General features: G+C 35.8%; 1 protein-coding gene across 2 annotated transcripts in view; it reads right to left on the bottom strand.

Moving 5' to 3' along the window:
• The window catches only part of LPCAT (lysophosphatidylcholine acyltransferase), a 475,917-nt gene that overhangs the window by 71,491 nt on the left and 387,873 nt on the right, over positions 1-16,553 (bottom strand). Inside the window, exons 3-5 of one of the 2 annotated variants that reach the window (XM_067148134.2) lie at positions 3,578-3,792; positions 1,049-1,161; positions 260-414 (exon numbers count right to left, since the gene is read on the bottom strand). In XM_067148134.2, coding sequence (XP_067004235.2) covers positions 260-414; positions 1,049-1,161; positions 3,578-3,792 — 483 coding nt within the window. The remainder of the gene's footprint in view (positions 1-259; positions 415-1,048; positions 1,162-3,577; positions 3,793-16,553) is intronic. The other variant, XM_067148133.2, reaches the window with a different exon arrangement.

Consider the following 16,553-nt stretch of genomic DNA (forward strand, 5'->3'; position numbering starts at 1 on the left):
ACTTTCAATTGATTTTTGAGCATATAATAATATAATTATGTTACCGTGCTTGTTTGATTCAATTGTTGTAGATTTTAAGAGATGCTTGGGTGTTGGAATTTTGTCCTACGACATTTCTTTACTTATAAGGAGTTTTTGATTAAACACCTTCAGAAGTCGCTAATCTCAGCCAGCCACATAAAAATAAACAATGGCAGCATAAAAGAGCAACAGTAAGATTATTAGGTAAATAAGTCAATAATCGAACAAAAGTACTTACGCTCCTGGACCCTCCCAAGTCCATGTAACAGTGTCCAACTTATTAGGATAACGGATGCATACTGGCTGAATAGGCACACCTGGGTAGAATGCTCCAGATTTGAAAGTTATCAAGCATGAACGATTAGTGCATGTACCCTCTGGAAAAATCAGAACCTGAAATGAAAACTGAAATAAGACATCTAGACTACCTCACCTGTGGAGGAAACATAAAAGAACAACAACAACATCTTTCTTATCAAATCTTCATACTTCATAGTACCTACTGTATATAATTCAGCTCAAAATGTCTATTCACTTGGAAAATTTATCTAAAGCAGATGATTGTAATGATTGTTGTTTAAAAGTGCAAGGCAAATGGCCCTTCTCTTCTTTGAAGGGTTGGAACTCTCCCTTCTTCCTTCTGATTACTGCTAAGAGTGGATGGTTGCCTAGTTGTACTTATTAAAGCTTTGATCCCCATCATCACCAGCAATAGTGTTTCCTTTTCCTTTCCACCAAATCATGATGAAATGCTCCTGTAAAATAACTCTTCCCTTTTTTGTTTTGTTTCTTACATTGAGAAATTAATACTGTGATAAAATGTTGTGTGAACTGAGACAAGTTGCAGAGAAAAGAAGTTTTTTGTCCTCAGAAGTGGACCACTAGTGACCATGAAATTTGCAGAGAGATTTTAATTTCATTTTAGCACTGATCTGTTGTTGAAACAGTACACTCATTCATCACCAGATGGCTTATATTAGACCTCCAATGAAGGTAGTTTTGAGAAAGAAATTAAAAGTATTCTCACCTGTGGCCAGTCTAAGTCTGAAGTGGCTCTGTCTATGATTTCCTTGATGGTGTTCTGTCTTGAGTTTGGATCTTCTCTCCAGACATAAACTGGCTGAGTGTAATTGATTAATTCTGAAGAAACACACATGTACAATTATTTAAATAATAATTAATGCCATTATAATATTGCTACTATTCGTGTTATTAATGTGCAAGAGCAAGACATATTACACATTTGATTACAATAATTAGCAGGGCTTTTTTTAAAATCAAGCTACTTGCATTAACTTCGGTGCCCTATTTTCAAAGACAAGCAGATTTCCTCATTGGATCAACATCTACTATGTAGATACAGTAATCATATTTTGAGTTTCTCATGTATTTTCCCATTTATTACCATAGGATGATGATGATGATGATAATAATAATGATGACAATGACTACTGTCTTTACATGGTAGAAAGTGTTCTGATAAGGTAATTTATCTGCCTTTGAAAAAAGTAGAATAAAATTGCATTAATTTTATCATTACTACATAATGACATTTTTAATAATTAAATGTACATTCTAGATAATATTGAACTTAAGATGTTTAGTACAAATAGGTTAGTTATAGAATAGTATAAGAATGAAAACTCTCTTAATTGTTAAGTAGCTAAAACTCTATACAATCTTCTGCTCTTTGAAGTTCTTCTTGAACCAGAACTGTTGTGCAAAGTTATCATCATCTCTGGAGCCTATTATATAACCTTCATTACTATGCAACTACTTTCACAGTTATTAAAAAAAATAACAACACTATTATATGCAGTATAGCATAAAGAATGAAATAATATTTTACAACAAAACACTGGAGTGCTTGAGAAAATGCCGGCAGAACTAGCACAGATCAATTACTGTATTTCCAAGTTCAGTTTTATTCCTTTTCTGCTTTCTTTTCTTTGATCGTAATTTGTAATTATTGCAATACAATAATAAAACCTTTCAATTTATGCAGTATTATTTCATTTCCACCACTCTTTCTAGGTGTTTAATTTGTTTTGTTGGTGAGTGTATTTGATGACTTATCGATTCCTGCTATGAAGATTGTGATACTGAAGAATCTTTGACAGAAAGTAAGTAAACTGTGGAACATGAAGGATATTATTTCCCTAACCAACTGATTAATTTTTGTTTGTTCATTTAAATATGATCATAATTTGTGAGGCTAAAGTGTTAGTGAAAAGTCAGGCAATCAAGAGTAAGACCACTGCAAATGAGAAAATTCTATTTGACTGCTGGAGAATGTGTAGTAATGTAACAATGTTTGCTGTGCCTTTGAGTGTCTACTCTACTGGCAAGAAAAGTGGTCAGATTACTGATTAATTTAATGTACGGTATTCTGATACCAATGTTTGATGTGTTTTCAAGTTTCTAGTGTGAATAAATGGAGAAACATACTTTATTTTCTAGTATACCTTCAATAAACTAAAACCTGGCTTTAGTGAAAAAGTGTTTTAAGAGATGTTTTACTGTATAAGCTTCATATATTCAAAAACTTACCATGGTAAACCAGTCTCTATGCCTATTGAAAGTAGGCCTGTATGAAGATAACAGAAAACGATGAAGTTATGCTAGCGTACAACCAAGAAGTTGTGGATTACAGTATTTGAAATTAACAACAGACTGGAATAGTTCTACATGAAAAGATACAAATGACAATCAAAGGAACACATCTTCGAAAGTACGCAATAACTCATTACAACATTAAACTAAAGAGACAGATAAACGTTACTCATTTGCTAACTAGCTACGGATAATTGTGCTGTGTGACTTATTGTCCAATCTTCATATCCTTTTACAGAAATCATCATTTAAAATTCCCAACTACTATAATTTTTATTAATGTATGTTGGGTTTAAATTGATGGAGATTTCCACACTTTTGTGTCCTTAAAATGATGCAAATTAAATGAAGACCACTCTGAGAGTGAAATAAAAGAGTAATACTTTAAAGTAAACATGAAAAATAATTTTGGAAATTGAAGAATGGTGTAAAATAACTCAAATATAAAAAACAAGAAATACACTAGGGTACCAATACGTAGAGTTACATTGACATCTGGGAAAAGAACATGGAGTAAAAAGTTCAAAATAAAGGAAAACATATAAAAAGCAAAAACCATCCTCTAAGGTCTCCTTACAAATGAAGGACATTTCCTTTCAATTTTTAATTAATTTTTCAAAGCACAACAACAGAACAGCCATCAAAACTACCTTTAAAAATAAAAGTTAACAGAAGAACCTTTTCTCTCAGAGCCAATGATTTGTGAACTAAACATATATTATGTGAGAGCTCATACTAGATATTGTGGAATTTGCAAAAATATTATTCAATTTAGTATTTAATATACCATACCATAGTTTTAAGTTACTAATGAAGTAAAGTTGCATGTGCAACAACTGTTAAGTCCATTCACAGTCAAGATTAGCAATTAATATCATTCTGATGAAAATAAACTTGGTGAATTTTTGGAAATCAGTTTGGATCAAGTATACAATATACGTACTTCCAATGAATGGGTTGAGTCCACTTTCACGTCGCACAATTATGGATGGAAATCCGGTAACATAAGTAATACTGGCATCTAGGAATGTGGAGTGTGGGGCTACCACAAGGATGGGGGCCTCTCTACGAGTTGCTTGTCGCCCCTTCACAGTGATAGCCATGCCGCCAGCCTGGTACGTGCTCTTACCCAGAAGGCAGATCAGAGGAGTCAGTTTGCTGTAGAAATACAGTTATAGTGCACTCAATAACAAACGACCATCACCTATACTTGAAATTTAGACCAAAATTTGATATTGTACAACTGAATGGTAAATTTATTAATGATAGCCAATGTGGATAATGGTTAAGTTATTTTGAAAGGATTACACAGTTACCAAGAGAGCATTAATTTTTCACGATTTCCTCATAATTTCAAGTCGGTACTAAAACTTTACCAAACATTTATCCAATGAATATTATTATTTCCGGATTAAAGCCACATATATATTAACAAGTTTTGACAAAAAAGTCAAGCTTTCAGCTAAGACTTGTTAATATATAAAAGAACCTTTAATTCAGAAATAATAATGATTTAATAAATTATAATGAGCCATGAAAACCTACATTCATTTCATCATTCATGTTTCATGGATAAAAATTTAATGTAGATTTAGTCTTTAACAGAGCTTAAATTGATATTTTTTAATGTTTAAATATTGGGAAAAGGACATATAACAATATAATATAAGTAAAAAGGATTAAGATCATTTTTATGGGCATAGGTGTATTTTTCAAAATAAACAACTTCAACAGATACACCATACCACCATCATGCAAAGGGTTATAATCTAACCATCACAGGTAGCAGAAAGACTTAAGGTTTATTATGAATATCAAATAGAATGAACTATGAGAATCCAGGCTGAAGATGTTTGACATACCTCTGTTGAGCCTTCCAATTTCTATCCATTTGTTACTTTTCAATTTCTGCCCACAACATTAGAACAATAAGTACAATAAATAAATTGTGTCTTAAATGAAATGCTGTAAGGACACACTGGAAGAGAGTGAGATTATGTTTTAGAGCATTCATAGCTCAGTCTGACTGTAGCTGGAATAATCAAAGGTTATTAGAAGTAGTTGTTATGTGTATCAATTCCCTACAAGATTTTCCTTATTGGAGTTAAATTGTAAATTGAAAAATCCCAATATTTTTACTGACATTGATTCATATGTTTTACTCTTCATGTACACTGAGTGGCCAAAAGTCATGGGAAGACACTGAATGTGATGTTAATAATGAGTTGTTCCTAAGGGATCCCTCAAAACAGCAGCAATATGGCAAGGCATTGACTCTACAAGGTGTTGGGATCGTTCTGGAGGGATCTGGACCCACACATCTTGCACTACTACCCACAATTGGTCTTGTGTAGTTAGTGCGGGGTTCATGGAGCATACACCAGCTTTGACAGCATCCCATAATTGCTCGATTGGATTAAGACAGAGATCTGGAGGGCCAGTCCATGGTCGTAACTTCACTGCAGTGTTCCTCCAACCACCTGCGTGCCACCACAGAGTGGTGACATGGCACATTGTCCTGTTGAAACATGGCATCTGCATTAGGGTACTCTAGAGCCAGAAAGGGATGCAGATGGTCTGAAAGAATGTCCACATAACGTACACCTGTCAGCGCTCCATGTAGCTGGACAATGGGATCTATTTGCGACCACAAGAATGCCGCCCAGACCAGAACTGAGTTACTTCTCACCTGGACACAACCTTGTTGACACGCAGGATCCAGAACTTCATGGGGGAATACGCCACACTCTCACGTACCCATCAGCTCGATACAACTGGAACCGGGATTCATCGGACCATACCACACACCGCCAAGTTGCTGATGTTTGCGGTCCCATGCATGTTGTTGAGCTCTGTGTCGAGGTGTCAGCAAAGGGCCATGAGTTGGTCGTCATCCGATGAAGCCTATGTGGTGCAGTTGCCTCCTTACACTCCTGGTAGAAATGGGTTCCTGACTCCCTACATTCAACTGGGCGGTGATCTGACTCACAGTAGCCCGTCAAGCACCCAGTATGGTTCTGCGGAGGTGACATGATGCCTGTTAGTTAAACACCTGTCGTCTTCCCGTGCAGCGGTTCACACGGGTGGTAACATTCTCTCTGCGATATTGAAGATCCACTGTCAACACTGTTGACCTCAGAAACCCGAATTCGCGTGTAATCTCCACAATGCTATGACCCATGCACCATGCACCAATGATCATCCCACGTTCAAAGTCAGTTAACTCGTGATGAGTTGCCATCTTCACGACACTGGTGTCTGTGACAGACTGCTCAGCTATGCCGCAGCTAGTCACAATGCTCAGGGGTCATACACAGCACATTTTCTAATGGGACACCCTTTCCCGTAACTTTTGGCCACTCAGTGTGTAATCAATAAGTAAACAGTTGTAGGAATGGCAGAGGAAAGGAAATGAGTGGAGTCTAAAGTGAAATCATAAGAGGGCTTAGGAACGCTTTCTAGAGCATAACAGTCTCCAAAATGCAGAGCAGAGAGATTGATGCCATTTTAAATAAATGAAGCAAAATCCTGTTGATTTATAGGAAATAACTTGCCAGTAATTTTGGAAGTTTTATTCCATTATCAATATATTTTCAGTGGGGGATATATAAATAGATTTCTAAAAATAAAGTCACAAATAAGTTCAAGGATAGAATGGAAACAAAGTACATCATCATAAAACAACAGAACTGTATGAAATTAGGCCAGAAATGGTGAAGCATAGTGAAAAGGCAGTGATAAGTGGCTACATGCAATGAAGAGCCTACATCCTTATGCTAATTTTTCACATTCCTCCTTTACTTGTCTTAGTATTGGATGGAGGAATAAAAATCTTGTAATGCATATCATGACTCCCTAAAATAATAGTACATAAATGAGAGGAGTAATGTATCCCAATCCAGTGGCGGCTCGTGAAAAAATCGTCCTACGTGCTACAAAAAACAAGCTAAATACGCTGTTTTAAATCTGCATATTGCCATGATGAACAACGCATACTTCAAACCTGGTAATAATACTACTACTACTAATAATCATAATAGAAATAATAATAATAATAATAATAATAATAATAATAATAATAATAATAATAATAATAATACAACTTTTCTCGCAATTTATTACTCAGAACAAACAAAAACAACATTAATTTGGAAGCAGATGAATTCTTCGACAACTGTCTACCAGATAAATAATTCATTGAAGAAATATTGTTTTTACTAACCTAATGGCGCAACTTACATCAGTGCAAATAGAATCGTGGGAATATAGATCCCCACTAAGAACACTAATTTAATTTCACTTTATATACACTGCAGTGGATAAATAATTTGATAAATCTTCGTATAAACTTTAGCACTAACACAATGACAGGAAAAACACGCACCAGTAATATAACCGCGAGATTAAAAACTGCACAAAGCAACTGAAAGAGCTGCCAACTGATTCATTGAGACCTCCCCTATTAGGTTACCAGAGTAAATGTCCGGCTCCATGGCTAAATGGTTAGCGCGCTGGCCTTTTTGGTCACAGGGATCCCGGGTTCGATTCCCGGCAGGGTCTGGAATTTTAATCATCATTGGGTGTACGTGTTGTCGTCATCATCATTTCATCCTCATCACGACTCGCAGGTCGCCTACGGGTGTCAAATCAAAAGATCTGCATCTGGCGAGTCGAACATTCTTTGACTCACCTACGAATTCCTTATTTTTGACACAAAAGGAAGATGGATATTTTAATAAGCATGTGTGAGATAGATTGCCTCCACTTACGCTTTACTTTCGAAACCAGACGATGCTACTCTCTAGTGGCAGATTCGCTTACCACGTTCAACATAAGCACGGCCGACTGGATCCCTCGCTGCGCTCCGGGTAGCAGGAGACATCGAGTAATTCCACCACCTTGCGGAAGAGGAAGTAACTATAAACGGGATCAGTGAAAGTTGATCCCGGTTTACGGTATACTCCGCCAGCTAGGGGGAGTGTTGCAAGCTTGGCTGCGCCTGCGTATTGCTTCCTTCAGGCTACAGGCAAGGGCTCACTTCACATGAGCACGAGCCTTGTTCCCCGGGAGAACGGCGCTAGGTGTTCGACAGATCTCGTCCTGATTTTCACAAAACACAAATTCATATCGTACTCAAAACAACGAAAAGGCACCAGGATAATTGTACTGTACATAAATAATATTCCTTACAGTTCCAAGCTACGTGCTGGAGCCCGGTAGCACGTACTGACCGGCCGCCACTGTCCCAATCCCATTTGTAACATAAATTTAAAAAAAAAACCCATTGATTATCCTACCCTGTTTATAACTTCAGACAACTTCCCATTTCTGACACTTAAAAAAGAAAATATTTGTGATGGATGTTTCCAATTAACAATGATTATGTTGACAGTGGCAACAGCAGCAATGATGATGATAATGGTGGTGATGGTGATGATACAAAATAAATAACTGAAGGACCAGCATGCATCATTTCAATAACAATATTTTGATTCCTGAAAATTATTCCTGCTTAGACAAATGTCTCTGCAAAAGGAACTTATCAAGAGTGTAGGTATTGAACTACCTGCAAGTAGTATAATTTCCAATTATTTAATGGTCTGTTGATATAATATTAATTGGGTTTGTCCCTATGATTTCATTTTAATAGATCACAATACTTCTTACTCTAACTTTTGAAGGTCTTTTTCTATTATAAGTAAAATTTTAAAAGGCAGTTTCATGTACTGATATTGTTTGAGAATGCACACATACCAATGGCAGTGCAGCAAGATAAAGAAGTAGCGATCAACTGTATAACCTTAACAGTTTGTGAGCTCCTTACTCTGGATGGAATCTGAGAAAGAATGGTAGGTATATTCTCATAATAATTGAGAGAAGAGATGGACCCTAATGAACAGAGCAAATATTATCCTACACTTCTTTTCCCTAGAATGAAATTCACAGTTGCTGTTTATAAAATAACCTTACTGTGGTTGAGATTCCTAAATAACTCACAAATAGAATTCTTCAGGTTCAGTCTGCATCGTCCTGAGACATTTGCCTTCTTATTTGCTACTGGAATAGCGAACAGTATGCACTTAAATACTTTTACATCTTCATATACATGACTGACTTAAAACTGAATGATAAGTTGTATGGTTTGAAATTTGAGTGAAAATTAATTGAAACCGACCTTGATATGTAAATAAAGCTTGAGGTACTGTCCTTTTCATAATATTAAAGGAAGTTTTGGATTAAAAATTAAAAGGATTCAGATTAATAATGAGAATTACATGTTTATTTGCATACTCCTTGTCTTTCAAGCCTGTTACATTGGTGATAAATACTGTACATGGCAAAACAAACAGTACTGAGTGTTGCATGTCTGACCTGAATGTGTGCATTGTGTGAACAGCTCATGACCCTTGTGTGGTGCTTACTTTTGAATGGGTAGCACAGTGTGCAATTGGAGTGGCAACAACGTTATTCACAAGAAAGGACAAGGTGTTTATATCATCAAGCACTTTTTCCAGTCACAAGGAAGAGGCAACATCAGGGCCGAGGTGTGGCACATTAAAGAGTGATTTACCCAGGTAGAATCATGCAACAAAACAATATTAGTTGTCGTTGAGAAGTTCCATCGCACAAGATCAATCTTGTGTCAACAGAAGGGGACTACTGGGTGCCCGAGAACTGTCACCAAAAACGAGAATCATGGAAGACGTTTGCAGCAGGTGTTACAGTTTTCCAATGTGCAGTCTACGACAAACATCACTGAAGCTTGGTGTCAGTGATAAGTCTGTTCAGCAGATATTTAAAGCGCTGTTTGGATTTCCATATCACATTCAAGTTGCACAGCATCTAAGCAAAATGGATGAGCAAGCCTGAATACATTATTTTATCTGAGAGTTGGCCATGATATAGTTATGCAGACCCAGATTTCTTCTGCTGCATAATGGTTTAGAGATGAAAGCCATATTCCCCTCGATGGCTACATCAATCGGCAAACAACTCTCGTTTTTTAGGGTTTGAATGTCATCAAATAGAAATCACTGTACAGTGTGCGGGTTATGATTTGGTGCACCGTGTCCAGACATGAAATATTGGGCCCTTGTTTCATCGAGGATGGTGCAGAGAATGCACTAACAGTAAACCAGGGACCTAAAGAGACCTCATTATTGCCATATTTGTGAAGAATTTGCACCATTTTTGTCACACCAGAAACCTGCCGCTGTAATGACAATAGATGCAGAAGATGGATTTACAGCCCACACCATACATACACTTCTGTAACAACACTTTGGAGATGGCTTAATTTTCTGTGGAACAAAATTCCCATACCCTTCCCATTCCCCAGATCTCATACCTCCAGATGCCTACATATAGGACATGGTGAAATAATCTGTTTTCCAGTGAGATGTTCCAAAATTACAAGAGAAGATATAGTAATTTTTTTTGTGTACTTGCAGCAACCTGTGTTTATCAACATGTTCAACAATCTACAGGACCATTATGAACAATGCTTGAGACATGAGTGTCCACATTTTGAACATATGCTGTACCGACACAGATACACATTTCCATTGAATGATGTATGTTGTAGACTAATGATGTATCTTGATGTTCAAAGCATGTTTGTAATTTCAGTGCTGTTTATTTTTCTGCACACTGTATATCATATCATCCCATTTCTCTATTTATCCATCAGTGAAGTATTATAATGCATTTAATTAGTGCACATCAATCACAAAACAATTATGATTATAATTCTCCTTGACTTCAGTTTCTCTCATAGCTAAACAGAGCAACACTGTAAGTCATTTACCTCATTGTCAGTGACATTTACAAGTTTGCAAACATGCAGTTTAGAACTCTTTTCTATGTAGTTACACTTAAAGTACCAGCCTATATTTTCAGAAAAGTTATGTTAAGTTTTCATTTGAAATTAGGATTTAAAAAAAAACAATTTACAATTGACATTTAGAGCTTTTCCCCAGGTTCCATCCATTGAATATACTGTAGCTTATAGGATTACATAACACACTCAATTTACATCGACATGTATTTCAAGGCAACAGTGTGATGTATAAAACAAAACTACACAGCAGAAAACATGAGAAGGGTTCATTAAGATACGTTATTGTATGAAATTTTATTTTCTCAAGAGTTCCTAAAGTGGATCGTGGGTACTGAATAGTGTTTATCAACTTTTATGCAGGTTATTTACAATTTATCAGCAATTTTCCCTGGAACACTTTAAAACAAAATATACAGATTTTAATTCTGGAACTATTTTTTATAGATATTAACAAAAAAATTCATATTGTTGGAATTAAGCTTTGTACATCTCTTAAAATGAAGTGTTTTCAAGGTCATTACAGCTGCCTGGTGAAGATGTATAAATATGAGTATTACTTGTCAAAAAGGTGAAGAGTCCAATTGTTCAAAAATGATTATGTAACTAGTGAATGTTTTGAGTAAATCTGTCCTATAGTCTGTATACAACATACATCAAACCTTTAGTGTACTTATTCATGAAATCCGTTTTGTTCTTCACTAGTAAATATCAATTGGAAAAGAAGAAAGAAGGTTTACCATTTTCTCTCTTCCACCTGACACCAAATAATATAGCTTTCCTCATCCATGCAGATTAATATAATCCCTAATTATTTGTAGACTTTGGTCTGGCTGGTCCACAGTCCCCTGTAGACTTTCCAGCCAATTTTACTAATTTCATCAGCCTGGTAAGATTCATCTTAAGGGCTAGTACTGAGACAATGACCCTGTGGTTGAAAAATATTTCTTTAGAGACGTGCCCACTGTCTCTCCACCATGTTTTATATTAATAAATATAAGAAACAGTCAAATGAAAACCGATCACCTGCCAAAAAGTATAGTAGAACATTTTGTACATCAAAAGAATTCACCAGAACTGTTAACACATTTATGCCACTGGGTGATGAGACGGTCAGTCCCATTCTTCAGAAAGCTGGCAGCTGTCAACAGAACCGCATCTGTACCCAGAAACACATTGTCACTGGATGCAAACCAATGCCCTCGATGGTCATCTTCAGCTTGAGCATGGGGCTACAGTCAATGCACAGTGCTATGAAGACATATTACAGAAGCTGAGGCACACAAAAGTCAAAACGTCCAGATATGCTATTGAACAACATTATGCTTTTTCATGACAATGCCTGCCCCATTCACTTCCAACTCTGTGAGGAATATGCTTTAGAAATTTCAGTAGGAAACTCAACCACCTCCCTATAACCCAGATCTCTCTCCATGTGATTTTCACATCTTTGGGGAGCTGAAGAAAGAAATTTGTGGATATGTGTGTGCATCGGATGACAACATGCGTGACTGGGTACAGATGTGGCTCTGTAGACAGCCCATCAGCTGTTCCAAGAATAGAATTGACCATCTCATCACCCAGTGGGATGAATGTCTTAATATCCTGATGATTAAATTTGAGGTATGCAATGTACTACTATACTTTTTGGCAGGTGATTTATTTGACTGCCCCTTGTTATTTACATTATAAGGGTAACTTAATTACATCATAATTGTTTACTTTATACATCTATCAAACTATGAATATAAAAAATCTTATTAAATTAATATGTACAGAAGCTAATGTACAGGAGATAAGTTAATTCCCTCAACCAAATTTTGTATGGCAATGCAGTTAGGTGCCAATCCAGTCAACAGCTCCACCACCAACATGCAATTGACACTCGACACATTTCCCCCAAGCTTTTCAATTGGGCTTAAAAAAAAAAATGGGTTATATGATTTTCACCTTATTTTTTGCATAATAATTTACTATAACTTTTAAGTTTTTGATGATGATTATGCTTGTTGTTCAAAGAGGCCTAACATCAAAGGTCATTAGCCACTTTTAAGTTTTTACAATCTGTTGCAACACTTAGAACATTATAACATACTGTAAAAAGAATAGCAACAGTTACTAGTAGATTTTTACAGTGTTTTAAGAGTTATACTTCTTGTTCCTAGAGACTGGAACTTAGAAGCTATATTAACCGAGTCGACACTGAAAAGGAATGGCTTTCTTCTTAAAATAATAATACATAATTTACAATGTATACAAATGTAAGAGAGAAATGAACCTTGAAATATACAAAAGTCATGTAAGATATAATTTTGTACACCTACAAAGTAGAACATTTTCTTAGTTAGGATAATCAATAATTCAAATATTTCTCCTATTTGGTACAGCTATTAATTTTCTTCTGTAGTGGTATTGAAATTAAATTTTTGTTGTGTTCATATAATTCAATTTTTCACTTTTCATGAAGACATTTTATGGTAACTTTCATATTGGATGTTTTCGTTTAATTTTCCCTAAATAGTGATACCTACGAGTATATTTCACCTGTCTAAAGAGACTGAAGTCTGTGTTAAAATATTCATATAATACAGACTGAACTATATTCTGATACAAGCCTAGAGAAATGATCATATCAGCAAATGTGTCAGGTTTTCTTGAAGAATACGAGATGAATGCTGCAAGAATATGTGAGATGATGAAATTACGTTGTTAATTTTAACATTTTCCTATTTTAAATAGAAAGAAAGATGAGAACATCATTTAATATATATATTTTTTTTTTTAGCAAACCCAAACTTTTCACAAAGCGAGATAAATGGAGAGCATTGAAACTAGTGAAGAATAAGAACATTGTAAGAATTAGTTTCCAAAGTTGTATCTGTAATAAAATAAAATAAAATAACAGTTTTCACGATGTTCGACTGCTATGAAACTTCACAGAACTTGAAATGTACATCAATAAGACATTTATATTCTGCAAGTAAATTTTTCTTATATTGAAAATGGTTTCAGTGTATTGTTTCTTATATAAAGAGGAAGGAAAATGAAACTAAACTGAAAAAATGGATGTTTTACAAAATTTAACACAAATCCAGGATACCAAATATATGAAAGGCCTTGCTAGAAAGCAAAAGATGGAATGGATTATATTACTACCGGAAAATAGTGTAAGTTACTGTGAAGTCCTGACCAAGGGGCTATTATTTTGTCAGCTGATTAGAGAATTAATCATTATAATATAAAAATGGATTCTAAGAACTGGGGTGAAAACAGAAATTGTACTCAGATCCAAAACCTTGAGCATCTTAGATTAGTGGAAAGACCTGAATACTAGAAGAATTTGATCATAGACTTGTCTGCTGCAGAAATACCATTCTTTGTAATTTATTTGATCTTAAAATTATGGCAGTTCAAGAGTATCTAAACAACACAGACAGATCTTTTTCTCAGTGAATAAGAAATACAGTAAAAACCCTCTTAATATGCTCCTCAAGGGACTGTGCCCTAAACGTGTAATAAGCAGGACAGTGCTATAGACCACAGTTTCATAGGAAATTTATTTTATTATTAAATAGTTACAGTGGAAATGCAAATACAATCTCATTTTTTTATGAAAAATGTCTTTGATTGTTGTTTGCTGTATGCATGTATGTATGTATGTATGCATGCATGTATGTATGTATGTATGTATGTATGTATGTATGTATGTATGTATGTATGTATGTATGTATGTATGTATGTGTACTGCTGTTATGAATTACAATATTTTCTATGAAGTTCAAGTAAATATCAGCATCATTTGGTACAGTGCTGAGAGCAACATTAATATGTTTTCAAGCAGATTTACTGTTCTAAGGCCTTCATGTCATGTGAGGACATTCCTAGTTGTCTTCTTCTTGGACAGTAGCAGCAGCATAATCTGCAATAATTTTGTCAACATCATGGGTTTATATGTCGATAGATTGTTAACTGACACAACATTACATAAGTTAACATCTCCTGATTTCTGCTGTGCAGCTGTCCAATCCTCACCATCATCCATTATGAAAAGGCTACTGGTATTCATTTCAGATGGAATTTTCCCATGTTCCTAATAGGTTAAAAATTAAAATTAAAACACACTGTCGAAGAAAAAGTTCTCTTTGAAAGGTCAATAACAATCTAATTTAATAGCAATGGGAATCTTACCTTAAAAAATCCTGCTCTCTTGAAGCAATTGTCAATGGTCTAAGCGTCAATCCCTTCCCACATTGCAGAGATGAAATGCATAGTATTCAGCAAGAAGATGCGATTATTGTTTCCATTGTTAATGTATTGCAGATATCGTAGAAGAACACTCTTTCGATAAAAATGATTCAGCACTTTAATCACCCCCTGATCCACTGGCTGAAGCTTGCTGGTTGTGTTGGAGGCACAAATGCAAGTTTTACATTTTTGAAACTCTCCTATTTGGGGGTGGGAGGGAGAGCTGGACAATTATCGACAAAAATCAGGATTTTGCATTTGGCGATTGTAATTTTTTGGTCCAAGTCTTTTATCTTAGCCAAGTGACAAACAAGTCACTAGTCATCCAGGCATATACTTTGTTCTTGTATTCACAAGGCATTCTCTTAATGTTTTTTTTTTTTTTTTAAAGGGGTCTAACCGACTTTCCTACTATTAATAGTGGCAATTTCTCAGGTTCTTAAGCATTTGCAGCAACAAGTACAGTGACTCTTTCTTTGCTTTATTGGATATTTGACATTTCTCTCCTTTGAACACCTATGACTTGTCAGGGATTAGTTTAAAGAATAAGGCAAATTCAGCTACATTAAAAATGTCACACAGTGCTTAATTATCAATGAGCCTAGGAGACACTTCACTTTGCCAGTCATTTACATGATTAACCGACTGATTCACCACTGATTTGCTGGTGCACTTTGCTTGAATCTATCAAGCCAACCACTGGCAGTAGAAAAGTCTATGTTCAGCTTGTCTGCTACTATCTGTGTGTTTGCTTGAATGATTGGGCCACTTACTGGAACTGATGCATCATGGTATTGATGAATCCATTCAATAAGCATTTCCTCTATATCAGTTTCTTACATTTGTAACTGCCATTTGCTGCATCGGTAATAGCATCCCTATATTTCATTACTGATCTTAGACTATGAGGGAATTCCTACAGATTCTGCAAAATCCTTTTTATTTACCTTAGAATTTTCATTGTGCTTGTAGAGAATTTGTAATTTTTCACTTATACAAAGAGATTTTCATTTTGGACTTTCTCAACTTACTCCATTGTACACTGTGGTACTACACAGAATTAAAGTTTACAGGAAGATCAGAAATGTAACTGTATGGACAGGGATTCTTTTGAGTATGAAATTCCATTCATGGAAAGGAAAGTACTGTTAAGGCATTAAGTACACTCCTCCCAAATTGTGCTGGCCAATGGTTTTTCTTTGGGCAGATGGTGACATTTATTTCATGCACTCAAGATGCAATGACCACAAGTGACAGGCACAGCCAGGGCCGGATTAAGGGGGGGGCTAAAGGGGATGCAGCCCCGGGCCCCGCGTGCCAAGGGACCCCGGCCCTTGGCCGAACCTAAAATTGTATAAAACGCCCTACTGCTCCACCTTCGTGCATATATATGAATATTTATGCTCGCAAAATATCGAACACGCACACTTCCTTCCTTCCTATCAGCTGTCCGCGTTAGTATTTCATCACTGCTAGAATCAATTACCGTCCGGAGACACGAATCCTTGCTACTTACGCACTGTACTTATTGTAAAGGTTATTGTTGACGAAAATTTAAATCTGGCAGCTTGCGAGTACGGGCAGGGGGGGGAAGAGGTCTTGGAAGTGAGCAAGAGGGGACAGGGGAAGCACGGTGGAATGCGCATGCTATACTATATCTTTGCATCAGGAAGGGAACTTCCAGTTCACCTCTGATTATTGAACCATTCGTAAGTTACAACTGTAATGTTCTTATAAAATGGATAGAAAATATCCTAGTGGTGCCAAAAAAAAAGGTAAGTTCTGTTTTGTATATCGATTTGATAGTGATGAGACAAATGTAAAATATATTTTGGCA

The sequence above is a fragment of the Anabrus simplex genome, chromosome 5 (assembly GCF_040414725.1).
Source record: "Anabrus simplex isolate iqAnaSimp1 chromosome 5, ASM4041472v1, whole genome shotgun sequence".
In the NCBI taxonomy this organism is placed as follows: Eukaryota; Metazoa; Arthropoda; class Insecta; order Orthoptera; family Tettigoniidae; genus Anabrus; species Anabrus simplex.